The sequence below is a fragment of the Lycorma delicatula genome, chromosome 2 (assembly GCF_047948215.1).
Source record: "Lycorma delicatula isolate Av1 chromosome 2, ASM4794821v1, whole genome shotgun sequence".
Lineage (NCBI taxonomy): Eukaryota > Metazoa > Arthropoda > Insecta > Hemiptera > Fulgoridae > Lycorma > Lycorma delicatula.
The window spans coordinates 76,847,264-76,865,415 of NC_134456.1; the positions used below are offsets into that span (position 1 = coordinate 76,847,264).

An 18,152-nucleotide genomic window follows, 5' to 3' on the forward strand; every position below is an offset into this window, starting at 1 on the left:
TCCAGCTATGTCTCCAAAGTATGAAATTAGCAACTTAGTACAGATTATGATAGTTGTTCATCATTCTAACAGCAGATGACCAAATACCCAGGCATGAGTTATCAAGAAAATTCATGCTTTCTCCTGATTTTTAGACCTGCTTGACATAAACCTTAGTCTCATTTTTAGGAAATGTACTACTAGATAAGATTTGCAAATTTATTGCATACACTCATCTCATCCCAGGACTCATAAGTCAGACTCTACATCTTTTTCAAGATGTCCAGCTTCACTACAAAGTAAATAGCAGATACACAAAAAATTTTTAGGCTAAAGTGTTTGGGCTGAAATCTGCCCCTTTCAATCTAATATGGTCACTAAATAGGCTGGCAACCTTCTACTCTACTTTAGTAATCTTCTGTTCATTTTTAAGAGTGTTTCTACAGACTTTATTACCTCAATATATTATTGCTATAACATGTCTTTGTACAAATTTATTTCATTAATAACTAATTTTGTTACGGGTGATTGGTAATGAGTTTACTATTCAGAAATTATTAAGTAAGTAAAACATAAATATGAGAAAAATGACTGGATTATAACAATAATTTACCTTTTTTATAACTTGAGAAAATCCAATAGCTCTTCTGTATGGACGTTGTACACGATCTTCATTAATTAATTTATTCAGGATCTCTTGCAAATTATCTGAAATAAAAAAATATACAACTATAATCAGACTTTTCGATTAAAATATATTTCATTTATTGATATCTAAGCTACAAAAATTTTAAATATATATCAGAACTTTCTACATGGAAAGGAAAGATACTCTTTCATCAATTTTAGGAGCTTCATAATTTTTCTGCCTAATTTAAGATTAATTTTCTTTTTAGTATCAATAAGATAATCTGTTTATTTTATAAACTATGTTTAGAATAATTCAAAATAAGTTAATAAAATTTTCAAGTTTAGCATTAACAATTAAAATACATTTCATAAGAAAGCTACATATTGTAATGGGTATTCAACTTCTGTAAAATTTTGACAAATCTTCACGTTTCACATCCCCCAGACCCCAAAACCACCATCGGCTCAAAAGTTTATATATACATTATATATATATATATATCTGCAAACATATTTCACTTTCTTGTGGACATGATAACTGCCGTAATTTTGCCCCAGTCACTTTCAAATTATACCCTAAAAATAACTCATCCCAAAACCTCAGTCGAGTTCGTTAATAGCCAAAATCAAACCATGGAGGTGAAAATGCGTGGGCGGGGGGGCTTTTTCGAAAAAACAAAATATTGCTTTAACTTTCTTATTAAGTAAAATTTTCTGACATCATCAACGGTTGGCCCAGCGGGTTGAAAAAATTGGGTTTTGAAGACAAAAAAGAATCATACATACCTCCCTTAATAGGCACAGTATCGAATCAGTTTAAAGTGGTCATACTCCTGTAAACATTACCTAAAACTTTTTGTCGAAAACAATTTTTTAGGGATGACCAAAACAAAAAAAACAGAAAATATCACTATAACTTTCTTATTAAGTAAAATATTGAATTCCTTTAGAGTTCCTACTATTCTTTGGATAAGGGCCTAAAACTTATCTAAGTAAACTTTTTTGACATCATCAACGGTTGGCCCAGCGGGTTGAAAAAATTGGGGTTTGAAGACAAAAAAGAATCATATATACCTCCCTTAATAGGCACAGTATCGAATCGGTTTAAAGTAGTCGTTAGTCCTATAAACATTACCTAAAACTTTTGTCTTACACAATTTTTGATATGACCAACCTTTACGGCAAGGATGACCAAAATGTTGCTGGACTTTTAAGAAGATGGGGCTTGTCATATGCTAAACATATGAAACTCTTTTTCACATGCAACCATTGTTGTATTGAGTAAATTAAAATTTTTTCTTAATTTTAAGGTGGAAATATTTTTTAACTCCTCCTTAGCACTGGTGAAATCTTTCCTGCCTTCCGGCGTGCTGAAAGGGATTATTTTTAAGATGAATGTTCAGTAAAATAGAATGGAATAGAATAATGATTTTAGAAACTTAAAGAATAAAAGCAAAACAGCTGAAAAAAATAATAAAATATTTATTCCAAATTAATCATGAATCCTGAAATAGGTAAAAGGCCAAAATCGGTCAGTGACTAAACAAATTTAAAAATAATAACAATATTTGAAATGAAAAAAGGCAGGAACTGAATACATAACTTGCATGATTTTAATGATTTCTTAAATAAAATATATTAGCAGCATATTATTAGTATTACAAATACATTAGGAGTAAATTAATAAAAAAAAACGAAAACAAAAATAATCAAATTATAGCCTGTAAAAAAAGTAAAGAAATAAATTTCAAATAGATTTTATCATACATATTAGATGGAATAACATCAAATTTTATATATATATATATATATATATATATATATATATATATATATATATATATATATATATATATATAAAACATAAATGCTCATGAACTCTCTCTCTCTCTCTCTCTCTCTCTATATATATATATATATATATATATATATATAGATTTCATGAGCATTTAGGTTTTACTTTGTAATACAATATAGTCGAATCCCCTCCAGTAACAGCAGTTTAAAACCTGTTAAATAATACATTATGTAACTTGAATGTAATCTAAAACATCAGATCAATAGATAGTTACACTGAAAAAGAGACTACATTAAATGTAATGAATGAATTAATGAATATAACAAATAATCTAATTTGTGAATTAAAAATTATAATTAATTCCAGTTTCAAAAAAACAAAACTAGAAACAAACACTTACTTGAAAAGACTCAAATCTTAATTTTCATTAAACTTTTCTTTTATTATCTTAATTAAAAACTCCCATTGAAAACTGATAGTAAATAAAAGCAAATTCCAAAAGAGAGAAATGCAATAAAAAAATAAAAATTAATATAAATGTAATTCAATTTAATTTTGCAACAAAAAAAAATCAAATACTGCATAGAGTACATAAAACACAAAACAGCAGAGTGTTAGTAAACTGTACGTACTATACAGATTTGGAATTAAAAAAATTAAAAAAAAGAGGATCATGGCGAAAGTACTGTAATGAGTAATAATAATTTAAAAATTGGAATATTTATATATATATATATATATATATATAAATGAATGTATGTTTGTTTGACCCGGATGCGTTTGGCGAGTTGTGTGCATGTCCGCGAAAGTTTCTGAATTAGTTTGGAGCTGCTAAGAGGCGCTGGAGTCGATATATCTGTCTATCTTTAGTGATATACTGTAAGAAACAAAACCGTAGTCAAATAATGTTAATGTAGAAAATTATATAGCTCAACAATTTTTTATTTTTGTTTACCACTTTTGCATATTTGAGTGTTCCAACACTTGATGTTCAAATTACTGATACTTTACTGTACAGGTAGAAAATAATCAAATAATCTAATGCATTATGTACTCTTTAAAAACAGAAATCTATTTAACAATGGCAGATGCCAAAATAGTTTTAAAACTATTAAGGCAGTAATATTACACTTCAAAAGTTCAACAAAGATAAAAATAACAATATCACCACTTGTTTTATAATAGAAAATAGTGGAAACAGTCGATTAAAAATAGTTTATTAGTTCATAATCATAAACCATATAGAACATATGTCAGAAAGTCTTAGCTAGGAATTCAACGAGCACAGAAAACTACTATTCATTCCTAGACAAGACAATAATCTGTTTTCTTTACAACCCAATGATTCCATTATATTTCAAACACCACAAAATATTGCATCCTGAAATAATGGAAAGCAAGGGTAAAATTTCAACTGTAAAAGCTATAATAAATAATACTATTATTACAATAAATATAAATTTATACAGAGTGATTTATGATTTTTTAGAGTGATTTTTTATAGTCCTGTTACCCAAGTGTTAATGTCTGGTAATTATTTTTCTAAGAAAGGGAAATTTTGTTTTGTGACACAAAGTTGGTAGCGCTACTCAACCGGTATAGATACGGCGGTGTGAGTTGATTCTCCTTGAGCTGTGTAAACCTTTGTGCCGTTTCCAGTCGTATTACGAACAGAATGTCTTTTACCATAGAACAACGAGTTTTCATTCTTGAACAATATTTTGTTACGAAATCGTACGCGTGTGTAAAAGAATCATTTCAAATTAAATTTGTTGGTGTGCCTCCGCCAGAAAAAATGTCAATTTCTAGGCTAGCAAACCGATTTCGAGAGACAGGTAGTGTTTGCGACAGAAAACGTAGCGGTCGACCGACTCGCTTGACAGATGACGTTTCAGAGAATGTGAAAACAAGATTGCTCAATTCTCCACGGAAAAGTTTACTAAAACTTTCCACGCAAGTCGGTTTCTCATATTCGACTGTTCAGAAAGCTGCTAAAAATTTTAGCAATTTTAATTGTATCCGTATCGCGTACGATTAGTCCAACAGCTTCAGCCTCCAGATTTAAACAAGTGATTGCAATATTGCCGTTGGTTTAGGTCTCTCATAAATGGTAACGGAATCGAATTTTTAAACACAGTATTCTTTAGTGATGAAGCTTGGATCCATCTCGATGGTTATGTGAACAGTCAAAACTGTCGAGTTTGGGCGGTTGGATTCCTAACGCTTTACAAGATAAATCTTTGTACCCTGAAAAAATTGGTGTGTGGTGTGCGATATCTCGTCATCGTATAGTCGGACCCATATTCTTCGAACAGACAGTAAATGGTGAAGTATACAGGAATATTTTGCGCCAATTTGTGTCCCTCCTGGAACCTCAAGAACGGTATTGCTGATTTCAGCAAGACGGCGCTACATGCCACACGTCTCGAGAAACCGTGGATTTTCTGCAAGAGTTCTTTGATGATCGAATAATAAGCAAGGGCTTATGGCCTCCAAGGTCCTCAGACCTTACATCTCCTGACTGCTTTTTGTAGGGCTATATTAAGTCCGAGGCCTTCAAAAACAATCCTCACACTATTGATGAACTTAAAGTCAATATTACAGACTTAATCGCGAATATTTCCAATGCAACTCTTAAAAAGGTTTCTGCTAATATGCTGAAAAGAGTCCGTGCGTGTATAACCGCAAGGGGTGGGCATTTTGAGCATATTCTTTAACAATTATGTAAGTAATCGCTTTTTATTAAATCTCTTTTATAAGTAACAAATACATTTTTTTATTCCACCTAAATTTCCCTTTCTTAAATTACATTTAAAATTGGGTAACAGGACTAAAAAATCACCCTGTAGAATAAATATAGCTATTATTATAATACATAATAGCTATAATAAATAATACTGAATAGTTTCTGCGTTTAATGATGTCTAAACAGTGCAACAAGAAAAATGGCCATTCTAACTGTTTAAGAGTAATGATGTTCACTTGTGATATCCATCACTGTATAACGATGTTTATTAGACAGTCTGTCCATATTAAGTTATATAAATATATTATATATTAAGTTGAAGTTTAAATATCAGCATAGAACAGAAAAGAATGGAGAAAAATGAATACATGAAAACATTCAAATGAGTGGCACTCCAAAAAAGGGATGCAATGAATAATCTAATTTATAAGTTGACAGCTTTATGTAAAATTTATAATAAAAATGATTTATATCTCAGAATGGGAGAAAAATAATGTCCAGCGGCTTTTACATAAAATTTACACTTCCACCTCAAAAAATTCAAATTAATAATGAATGTATTACTACGCCTATACAGTTTTCAGTTAGCTTATAAAGTGAAGAATAAACAAACGTTGCGTTTGTGTTAGTGATTTCGTCATGTTCTTTGTATTATTACAGATTCACAACGCAGCTGTACCTATATACAAGAAAATAATCATTACTCATATTAGTCATCACCATATAATTAATTAGTTACTTAGTACTCATGCAATCAAATTATAAATTTATAATATTACATCTTTCAGTTCAATTTTTTTTTCCTCTTTAGCCTCTGGAAATCACCGTCAGGTTACTTCAGAGGATGATATGTATGAGTGTACGTGAAGTGTAGTCTTATACAGTCTCAGGTCGACCATTTCTGAGATGCGTGGTTAATTGAAACCCAACCACTAAAGAACACCGGTATCTAGGATCTAGTATTCAAATCTGTATAAAAGTTACTGCCTTTACTAGGATTTGAACGTTGAAACTCTCAACTGCAATATCAGCTGATTTGCGAAGACACGTTCACCACTGGAACGAACCTGGTGGGTTCTTTCAGTTCTATTAAACCCCTTGACCTTTTCATATGATTACTCATTTGTGTTTCTGTAATTATTTATTTACTCTAATGTTATTTAAAGTTAATGTATGGTAATGTAATGTGCGGTAATGTATTTAAAATCTTTTTTTTTGGAAAGAAGGTGGAAATATAAAATTAAAATTAAAGTTACAATAAAATTCATATCAATTACAATTACAAGTTACAATTCTGTTTCATATCAACAGTTCAAAACATGTGAATAAAACAACATTCATATATATTTTAGTAGTTTGAAAGCAGAGGACATGTAAAGATGTACTGTTCACCTGCAGACTTGTCACTGGGTGGTTTGTGCCATGGAACCATGGCATGCCAATGGGTGGCTGAGCACCAGTTGAGACACTGGGCTCATTGATCCTCGTCTCGCTGAGACGAGGCCGCCATTGGGTGACAAGCAGGATGTTTCCAGTGGTGCACCCTGACAAGCTGTTGCTTGTCAACGGGTGACTAGCGAAAGATAAAAAGTCATGCATTGCACGCAATTAAGATAAGCCGAATCTTATATCAAAGCGTGTCGCCAATGCACGGCTGAGCCATGGTGTTGTTCTTTCGCTAGTCATCCATTGGCAATCGACAGCTTGTCAGGACTGGTATCATTCTGCTTGTCAATGGGTGACAAACATAATATAAAATTAATAAAAATATCAATTGGTTGAGCCGTGGCTCACCAATAAGTGACTTATATTTTATTAAGTAAGATAATATGTTTAAAATGATTGGTGAATAAATATCGAACCGTTGACAGGGATTAAAGCTAAGACCAGCCGACCTAGAAGCCAGTATATTAATTTTGTATGAACATTGTTCCTTATTTCAAGCTCCAGAATCAGTTTCCATGGTATTTTTCCTTCCTCCAGAATCACTCTCTCTCTCTCTATCTATCTATCTATATATATACAGAAATTACTTTATAATTTCTTTAAGTATTTCAGGAATGCATTTGTGTATGAATCAACACTTTTGATTATGAACCACAGTCCTTTTTTGAAGGACTTGAGTGATACAGGATGTATTTTTAGTCAATCACAAAACAAAGAAATAATTTTATAAATTACTCGAAAGAATAAATGTAATTTCAGTGAAAGCTACGTCATTTTGTGAAAAAACAACGAAATTATATTTTTTGTTCGATTCTCGTCGTTTATTATTTTCTTCATTCATCTCAAAACATCTTTTTATTTTCTTTAAGCTTTCAATTTATTTCTATTATCTACATTTTAAATAAGATTTCCACCTTAAAGTTAAGAAAAACTTCAAATTTAATCAATATGATAATGTTTGCATGTTTAACATATGACAAGCCCCCTTCTTACAATTCCAGCAATATTTTTTTGGTCATCCCTTATCGTAAGGGTTGGTCATATCAAAAAATTCTTCAGATAAAAGTTTTAGGTAACATTTCGAGAATTAAGGACCACTTTAAACCGATTCGATAATCTTCCAATCGAGGGAGGTATATTTTTTTGTCTTCAAAACCCCATTTTTTCCACCCCCTGGACCAATGGTTGGTGATATAAAAAACTTTACTTTACAAGTTTTAGGCCCTTATCCAAAGAATAGTAGGAACTTTAAATGAATTCGATATTTGACTTAATAAGAAAGTTATCGTGATATTTTGTTTTTTCGACAAAGCCCCCCCTCACAATTTCAACTCCCATGGTCCGATTTTGCCCATTCACGAACTCGACTAAGATTTTAGGTCGTTATATTTTATGCTTCAATTTGAAAGTGATTGGTGCAAAATTGCAGCAGTTATCATGTCCACAAGAAAGTGAAATATATATTAATTTGACCTGACGATGGTTTGGGGGTCTGGGAGATGTGAAACGCGCATATATATCGAAATTTTCCGGAAGTCGAATCATGATATACGTTACATAGGTAGCTTTCTTATGAAATCCATCTAATAGCAAAAAAGTTATTTTTACAATAAATATTGGCTTTGCAAAAAACGGCCTTGTTTAACCGTTTTTGGGTTATTAGCTGTAACTAATCAAAGAAATTCAGTTTTTAAGAGTTTAAATTATAGATACTTTAGAACTTTTTATCCTAGGAAGTTTACTTCCTTCTTAGCTTCTTCTTTTTCCTGATTTGCCTCTGGGAATTACCGTTCAGATATTACTTCAGAGGATGATATGTATGAAGTGTAGTCTTATACAGTCTCAGTCCGACCATTCGTGAGATGTGTGGGTAATTGAAACCCAACCATTAAAGAAGACCGGTATCCACGATCTTTTACTCAAATCAGATTAAAAGTAACCGACTAGTAGGGCTTGAACGCTGAAACTGTCGATTTCAAAATCAGCTGATTTGGGAAGACGCGTTCACCAATAGATCAACCCGGTGGGTTCTAGGAAGTTTACCGGGTCCTAAAAAATTGGAAAACTGATTTTCACCACCTACGAATTGGCTCCATTTTGTCCAGAGGGAGGTGCAATGGGGTGCTTTCATAAAATCTCTGTAAATAATTGTCTAATTTTCAAGATTCGAACAGGGTATTTGTTAGGAGATTGAAGGATAACTTTTGCATGCATCAGGTAAAGTCTCGATTTTAACAGATAACGGTTACTCGGAAATGTTATCGAAAAATGAAAAATTATTTATTAAACCGTGTAAATAACAAATAATCCGTTACGGTGCTGCATTTCTCATTATTGAAATTGAAGACAACATATCATGAATTATACATAATCAACGCCAAACTAAAACTACTGAAAATTTCTGTTAAAAATTTTTCTTACAGTCTAACTGCAAACTAAGAAAGTTTTTTTTTTAATTCCGAATTTTTAGCGGTAAAATGGGTATAAATCTTTTTTATTGGGGAAAAAAAGAGCTGACTCGTAATCAAAATTATCACGAGACGACAGAGCTAAATATATTATAAATGTGTTAGTTCTCACAAAACAAAACAGATGGAGCTGATATGTGATCGCGTACTTTAAAATAGTTTAATGTAGGTTTTTTTTTAAATTGTTGGTGTTAGATATAATTTAGAGATGAAATAATTTTTAACAATTAAAAATTAAGTTGAATTGATAAACTATTTATTTTTAGCAGTACTAATTTATTTTAATTAAATAAATACCTACTTAATAATTTTTAATTCTATTCAAATAATCTCACATCAATCAACGTCATCTCTTGCATTTTAAGAGAACTAACAAAGACCAGCACTATGTATATTGTACATTCTAAAATTCTAAATACAGGCAATACAGTGTATTAGTACATTCTAAAAAGAAGGTAATAAATTATACTTCTACAAATATATATATATATAGTACACACAACGCGGTAGATAAAGCATATATTTTATACGCCATTCGGGATATTCAAAAGAATAAAAATAATTTTTTTACATTTACAATTCCGAATAATTTACTTATAGTTAACTTACTAAATTGTATTATTATTATTAATATAACTATAAATTAAAAACATCCACTAAATTTATTAATAATATATAAGAAAGAGAAAAAGGCATAATGCGAGAATATATATTCGCATATATGAGTGTATAGTATAATATGTAGTAGCAAACACCACAAGATTTACCCGCTGGGTTGGTCTAGTGGTGAACGCGTCTTCCGAAAAATTGGTTGATTTGCAAGTCTGAGAAATCCAGCATTCAAGTCTTAGTAACATTTTTTTTTTTCATTCAATTAACCACATCTCAGGAATGGTCGACCTGAGAGTATACAAGACTACACTTCATTTACACTCATACATATCATCCTCTGAAGTATTATCTAAACGGTAATTACCGGAGGCTAAACAGGAAAAAGAAAAAGAGGATGAGGGGTAGGAGAAAAAACTGCCGGTGATTCACAATAATTCAACTCTCTTTTGCTCTCTTTCATTTTTTTTTTGTCTTCAGTCATTTAATTGGTTGATGCAGCTCTCCAAGATTCCCTATCTAGTGCCAGTCGTTTCATTTCGGTATACTCCCTACATCCTACATCTCTAACAATTTGTTTTACATATTTCAAACGTTGCCTGCCTGCACAATTTTTCCTTCTATCTGTCCCTCCAATATTAAAGCGAATATTCCAGGATGCCTTAATATGTGGCCTCTCTTCTTTTAACTATATTTTTCCAATTTCTTCATCGATTTGCCGCAATACCTTTTCATTTGTCACTTTATCCACCCATCTGATTTTTAACATTTTCCTGTAGCACCACATTTCAAAAGTTTATATCTTTTCTTGTCAGGTACTCCGATCGTCCAAGTTTCACTTCCATATAAAGCTTCAAACATATACTTTCAAAAATCTTTTCCTGACATTTAAATTAATTTTTGATGTAAACAAATTATATTTCTGACTGAAGGCTCGTTTCGCTTGTGCTATTCGGCATTTTATATCGCTCCTGCTTCGTCCATCTTTAGTAATTCTACTTCCCAAATAACAAAATTCTACTACCTCCATAAACTTTCTCCACTTATTTTCAAATTTTGTGGTCCATCTTTGTTATTTCTACTACATTTCATTACTTTCGTTTTGTTCTTGTTTATTTTCATGCGGTAGTTCTCGCATAGGACTGCCTATTGTAAGGGTACCATGATTAGAATTCCGGAAAATTTCGACATATCTTCGCGTTTCACATCCCCTAGACCCCAAAACCACCGTCAGTTCAAAAGTTTGTATATATATACTTTCTTGTGGACACGATAACTGCCGTAATTTTGCGACAACCACTTTCAAATTGATATATAAAATATAATGATCCAAAATCTCGGTACTGTTTGTTAATGGTCAAAATCGGAGGATGGCGGTGGAAATGGGGTGACTTTTTCGAAAAAAAATATCGCTATGACTTTCTTATTAAGTAAAATATCGAATTCGTTAAAATTCTTTCTACCATTCTTTGGATAAGAGCTTAAAACTTGTAAAGTAAAGTTTTTTATATCACCAACCATTGATCCAGGGGGTGGAAAAAATGGGGTTTCGAAGACAAAAAAAATTATACCTCCCTCAATTGGAAGATTATCGTATCGGTTTAAAGTGGTCGTTAGTTCTCTAAACATTACATAAAAATTTTGTCTGAAACAATTTTTGATATGACCAACCCTTCCGGAAGGGATGACCAGAATGTTGCTGGAATTGTAAGAAGACGGGGCCTTGTTGTATGGTAAACATGCGACTGTTGTCGTATTGAGTAAATTTGAAGTCTTTTTTAACTTTAAGGTAAAAGTCTTTTTGTCCCCCTATTTAGCTTCGGTGAAATCTACTTCCGCCATCTGGCATGACGAAAGGGATTTTTGATTTATGTGATTCTTTTTCTTCATACAATAACGAACTGTAGCCAAAGAGTAGTCTTCGTGATTAGCGAGTATAAATCAAGAAAAAAAACCCGCAGGTCAATCGAAGAAAAAGATTATGATTTCGATAAAAACGCGATTCGTAAGAAAGTACACGAATTTTATTTTGGAAAGAAACTGCCTACAACAGACAAAGTGTTACGAATTGTAAATGGCGATAATGATCTACCAGAATCCCTAAGAAAAACTTTTTATAAATTGTTAAAAAGTATGAATTTTAAATACGAAAAACGAGGCCGGGAAAGAGCTTTAATTGACAGGGATGATACCATTATATAGCGAATATTACCTTATTGAAATAAAGAAAGTGAGACAAGAGGGCGTAGAATATACTCGTATTATGGAGATACATGTGTCAACGAAGCCCACACGAAAAATTTCGTTTGGAAAGAAAAAGCTGAGAATTTATCAGAATTGTTTTTGTGTGGCTTATCAACCGGTAATAAGGCTCCATCAGGTAAAGGTAGGCGTATCATAATTACGCATATCGGCAGTGATACCGGATTTGTCAATGGTGGTCTCTGGATTTTTGAATCTAAATCTACAGGAGACTATCGTAACGAAATGAACGGTTTAACGATGTTAAACGTTTAACGTTTAAATTAAATGTTTAACGGTTAACGAGAAACGGTTTAGCGATGTGATACCTCTTCTGGAAGATAATTCGATTATTGTCTTAGACAACGCCCCTTATCATTCATGTAAAAAGGAAATAATTCCAGGCGTGTCTTGGAAAAAGAATGATATCAAAATGTGGCTTAGTTCAAAAGCAGCGATTTTTGAACAGGAAACTTAAGATCTAATTATTGCAAAGGGTTTCGCCTATTAAAAGTAATTTTAATGCGTATAAAACTGATGAGTTAGCAAGATACGGTGGTAAAACCGTGGTTCGATTACCTTCCTACCATTAACAACTCGATCTATCCGAGTTAATTTGAGGACAAATCAAAACTTACGTAGCATCAGGAAATACTATATTTTAAAATTTGATGTTAAAAATGTTCACTTAATGGCCATCGATAAAACGGGCCACCAGGAATGGAAAAGCTATATAAAACCGGATACTGTTGAACCAAGTTACTGGGAATTGGATAATATAACAGAAAACAAACTAGGGCCACTCATTGTATCTCTTAATACTGACAGCACTACGGATTTCTCACAATCAGATGACGAAATCTGAATTGAATTTATTATTTATTATCGTAGAAATTTAATCTAAAATATTAGTGAATTTTTACTATTAGTGGTCAATTGACAATTTCATTACTCTTAAAAGACTTTTAAAACTCAAGGAACTACGTAAAAATAAACAATTTTAATGAATAAAATACTCACGGGTCGTCAGATGTGGCGAACAAAATAAGAAATATTTATTGATCATTTAACGCGTTTTAATTTATTTAAATTTAAAATATGTGTACGAGGTGTGTGAGAAAAGTAATGAGACTGACTTTTCACTTAGCAAAATTTTTATTTTTTTCAAACAACAATATTATCCCCTTCAAAGTAGTTCCCTTGGGAAGCTGTACACCGGCGGAGTCGTTCCCACTCCTGGCAGCAGCGCTGGAAGGCTTCAACTGGTAGGGCTTTTAATTGGTCGGTCACAGTCTTTTTAATGTTCTCCAGAGTTCCAAAATGACGTCCTTTTAAGAAATGTTTCAATTTCGGGAAAAATAAAAAGTCACAAGGACTCAAATCAAGTGAATAAGGGGGTTGAGGAACCGTAGGAATGCGTTCTGAGGTAAAAAATTCCTTGATGGAACTGGCCGTGTGACACGGGGCATTGTCATGATGAAGCATCCACTTGTCTGCAATGTCTGGTCTACGCGAATCACTCTTTTCGTGAGCCTTTCAAGGACACCTTTGTAAAACACTTGGTTGACAGTTTGTCCTGGAGGAACAAATTCTTTATGCACGATATCCCTACTGTCAAAAAAGCAAATCAGCACGAATTTGATCTTTGATTTGCTCATTCGACTTTTTTCGGTCGAGGAGATGACGGAGTGTGCCATTCTTCACTTTGCCGCTTTGTTTCAGGATCGTACTCAAATATCCAGGATACATCACCTGTGATCACACGACTGAAGAATTCTTTGTCATTATCAATCCTCTCAAGAAGATCAACACCCACGTTTCTTCGATTGTCCTTCTGTTCTGTTGTGAGCTTTTACGGCAACAATTTCGCACAAACCTTTCGCATGTCCAAATCGTCTGTCAAAATTTGATGTACGGTGAAAGTGTTTAAATTTAACTGTTCACTCATCATCTTTATTGTTAAACGACGGTCTGATCTCACAAAAACCCTCACACGCTCAACGTTTTCGTCAGATTTTGAAGTTGAATGTCTCCCTGAGCGAAGTTGATCTTCAACGTGTTCTCGGCCTTCCTAAAATGATTTGTGCCAGCGGAAAACTTGTGCTCTTGATAAGCAATGTTCCCCATAGGCCTGTTTCAACTTTTCAACGGTCACACTCGCAGATTCCCCAAGTTTAACACAAAACTTGATTGCACAACGTTGCTCTAAATTCCGATGCTCCATTTTCGTAACACACAACAAAAACACAACTTCACTGATGGCGCTGTCAAAAATAATGTGTTGGCTGAACGAAGTTGAAACTCGTACTGTGCAAGTGGAAGGGATGAACAAACCGGTCTAGCAAAGACCGGTAGACACAGCGTTGCCAGATCGCTCGCAGTGTTACCAATCTCATTACTTTCCTCACACACCTCGTATAATTTCTGGAAAATATAATATCGTGTGGTTACTGAATATTAACGTCGTGTAGTTTCTTTTATATCCATCAGGATATACAAACCCACCGGGTTGATCTAGTTGTGAACGCATCTTCGCAAATCAGCTGATTTCGAAGTGGAGAGTTCCAGCGTTCGAGTCCTAGTACAGACAGTTACTTTTTTATATGGATTTGAATACTATATCATGGATAACGGTGTTCTTTGGTGACTGGATTTCAATTAACCACACATCTCAGAAATGGTCGACCTGAGACTGCAAAAGACTACATTTCACTTACACTCATACATATCATCCCCTGAAATAATACCTGATGGTGATTCCAAGAGGCTAAACAGAAAAAAAGAACATCAGGATTTACAGGAGATGCTTGTGAATCGGTCGCCTCAATACTCGTACTTGTAGTTATTTACTTCAACTCTACAGGCTAACTGAATTCATTAGAGACTATGAAAAATGGACTAATTTTTGCCAAACATCTTAACCACTGATTAATGTAAAACAAAAACTGGTCAAGAACTTTATTACATGAATGATGAAGCATATTTTACTTAATCAGCTTTTTCTAATAAAAAAAATTGCATCGCTAATCAATCTCCCACAAACCCCAGAGCATTTCATAAGAGATCATTTCATACTTTCAAAGAGCCATGTGGTGGGTGACCTATTCCTTACAATACTAGATGTTATTTTTTTTTAAATTAAGAATAGCCCATGGCTGTCTCACTGAAATGCAAATGGTGATAGGTACATGAAGGTAACAGTGTACATTTTGACATTTTTAGTCAATGAACTTATCTGTCACCTACTTAAAGTGAAAGCTATCAGCGTTGGTTTTGTCAGATTTGCTTCCTAACCATATTATTTTCCAATATAAGAACATTATGTAAACACTCAGGTATTTACATTTCAGCATATGATTTCTTCCTCTGCAGTTAAGTGAAAAAAAATCAAACATAACTAGAGAAGTTACATGAATTCTTGCGAGAATGCTGCAAAGAGTATTAAATGAATTACATGACAAATTTACAAAGAATTTCAGTGAAACAGTAATCTGAAAAATGTTATTTTTCAAAAGAAATTTTGTAAAATTTATTTCTTAAACCAAATCATGAAGATAAGAATATTTAAATTATTGACTCAAAGGCTGCCAAGTCATATCACTGTTACTGGTAGAACCAGTTACATTTACAAATTCATCTAACTTCTGTAGGAGAGTGGTAACATTTTTATCTTTCATCCACAATATTCTGGGTTCAAAGCAGTTCAGGTGTGACATTTTACAAATGTTAAAAAATTAATTCTCATTATAAAAAAAAGAAGTAAAAGTAATTATAATCAGGTGTGAATTTGCACTTTCCAGAAAGAGACTAAATAAATAAAAAAAACATACACAACATGAAGAAATATATTAAGAAAAAAGTTATACAGTTATGGCTAATTCCTTTTCTTTTCAAATAACAATATAATTACAGTTGTAAAATACGATGGGCAAATTATCTTGTAAAGAGATTACTTTACCTCACCGCACAATAATCAAAGCACTGTGTACACTGTTGTCAAATTACAATAGAAAAACTGCTGTTAAAGTCGAATATGAAAATTACATCTACCATTTGGTGGATGTAATGAAATGAATGAATAACATTATAATGACTAAATAAATAAGATTGAGTAACAAGGATCAAGAAAATATCAATAAATCCATTAGGATCTGACAAATTCTGGTCAATAGATAGATGTAATTGTCTTCACATAGAACTTAGTAAGTTAAATCTGAGAATAAATAAAACTACACATCTCAACACTAAACTAACTACACATAAGCGAAGCTAATTATTATTTAAAATGATGCAGACATTTCAAAACTATATGACCTGGAAACTTAAATGTTCTTTGTTCAAAAAGCAAACAAACCCGATGATTACTGAATGCATTAGTATTTGAAAAGATCGTTACAAATTTTAAATACTTAAAAGAAAATAGATTCACATAAAAAAAGAAGTAAAATGAAAAGTTTCTTTTCATCCAAATTCCTAACTCAGACTCTCTGACAAATGCTTTATTGCGATAATATGCAATGAAAATGTTACATAAATATATTTCTAAATAATTCTGATAAAAGTAAATTACATAATACTGAATAATATCTAAGATCTGAGAACCTGATATCTCCAGTTTGGCCCTACAGCAAATTAATGTCACAGAGTTCCTTAGTTATTGCAGGTATGCTGGTGATAGAAGATACCTAAGTTATCAACAATGATGATAATGATGAAGATGAAGATGATCATTAATAATAATAAATCATTCACAGAGCTAATACACATGTGATATACACGCACACATATAATGTCTTGTTGTTTAATCAATTAATTAAGGCGCATACTTTCACAACACTATTAATTTCTTTTTTCATATTTTAATACTAATGCATACAATAAATTATTTAAACTCTCAGTGAACTCAAATAATTTATCTGTATGAATAATTTCAAAAATATGACACAAATCACCTTTTACTTTCTTCATATCAGGTAATTTTCCCTTTTTGAGAATTTTTTTTAAATCTGAAAGAAAGTGTAAGAATATATAACTCACAGTAAAAAAAAAATAATTTAAAATAGAAAAAAATAAGAATATATAATCATGAAAATTAGAACAACTAAAAGAAAAAGTTCTGAAATGAAACCATTCCCCCTTATCAATGCACAAATTCCACAATGAAATGTGGAATTTTTGAATGTGGAATGTTTTATGAAAAATAATATAAATTTATTTAGTAACTAATATCACAAAATTGGTTATTTTTTCTTGATGATCTCACCACGTAAGCTTGAAGCTAGTGCATGAGAGATGGAAATGGAATTTTGTAGCATATGAAAAATGCCATGCTTGACTGGGATTTGAACCCAGGACCTCTAGATGAAAGACCCAGACTCTACCTTTCTGTCACCACCAACTGATATTTTTCCCATGTTTGTACTGGTACATATGAAAAATTCACAGTATTTGCAAATTCCAACAAGAATTTTTTTTTTTAATTTTTGTATACTTAACTGTCATTCACATTTTAATAACTGGTTCCTGAATCGGACTACAAACTCTGATCCATTTACAATATGTATAATCAGTAACCTAGAATGTGTTAGGGTATAAATTGAAGTATGTATGAAATTTATCACAAAGAGTCTATGGTAAAATTTTAAGTTGATAAAATTAAGTTGATATGATAAAATATTAACGGATAAACTCACAATTAACCATAAATCTGTTTCTGTATGTAACTTAAGTTAAACAATGAAGGATCCAGTTTGCTTAAAAACTGTGCGGATATAAATAGCGTAATTACCATGGTGAGCTGGACCATCACAGCTGTTGGAACACTGATTCACAAAGAGTACTGTTAAGCACATCTAGCGGCAGCAGGTCGTACCAGCAATGGTTCGCGTGTAAAATTCAAATTCCCCGAACTTTTCGGTAGCACCTCGTATATATAATGAATTATCTACCAAAAAAATTTACCCGCTACTTAAAATCTTTTTGTTTACTTCCAACTCAATCATAAAGATTTCCTCAAATATAGTTACCACCTGAAGACTCCAAAATTTATCTTAAGTTGAATTGCTTTCTGACTGAATTGTATTTTTATTTAAATATTATTTAATTTCAGTTTACATTTAATAAAACGCTAAACTTTTATTTTTGAATAAACTGTAATATAAAAACAAGTGACATACATTTCAGCTTTTAGAATGTACTTAAATATTTTTTTTATTATCCGTACAGTTTTTTATAA

General features: G+C 32.1%; 1 protein-coding gene across 3 annotated transcripts in view; it reads right to left on the reverse strand.

Annotated features, from left to right (window-relative positions):
• Nucleotides 1-18,152, reverse strand: part of tim (timeless) — a 170,669-nt gene that overhangs the window by 97,207 nt on the left and 55,310 nt on the right. For all 3 annotated transcript variants that reach the window (XR_012755077.1, XM_075355573.1, XM_075355574.1), the window contains exon 3: nt 593-687. Coding sequence is in view for 2 of the 3 variants with exons in the window: in XM_075355573.1 (XP_075211688.1) it covers nt 593-687 (95 nt within the window). In the remaining variant the exon portion in view is untranslated. The remainder of the gene's footprint in view (nt 1-592; nt 688-18,152) is intronic.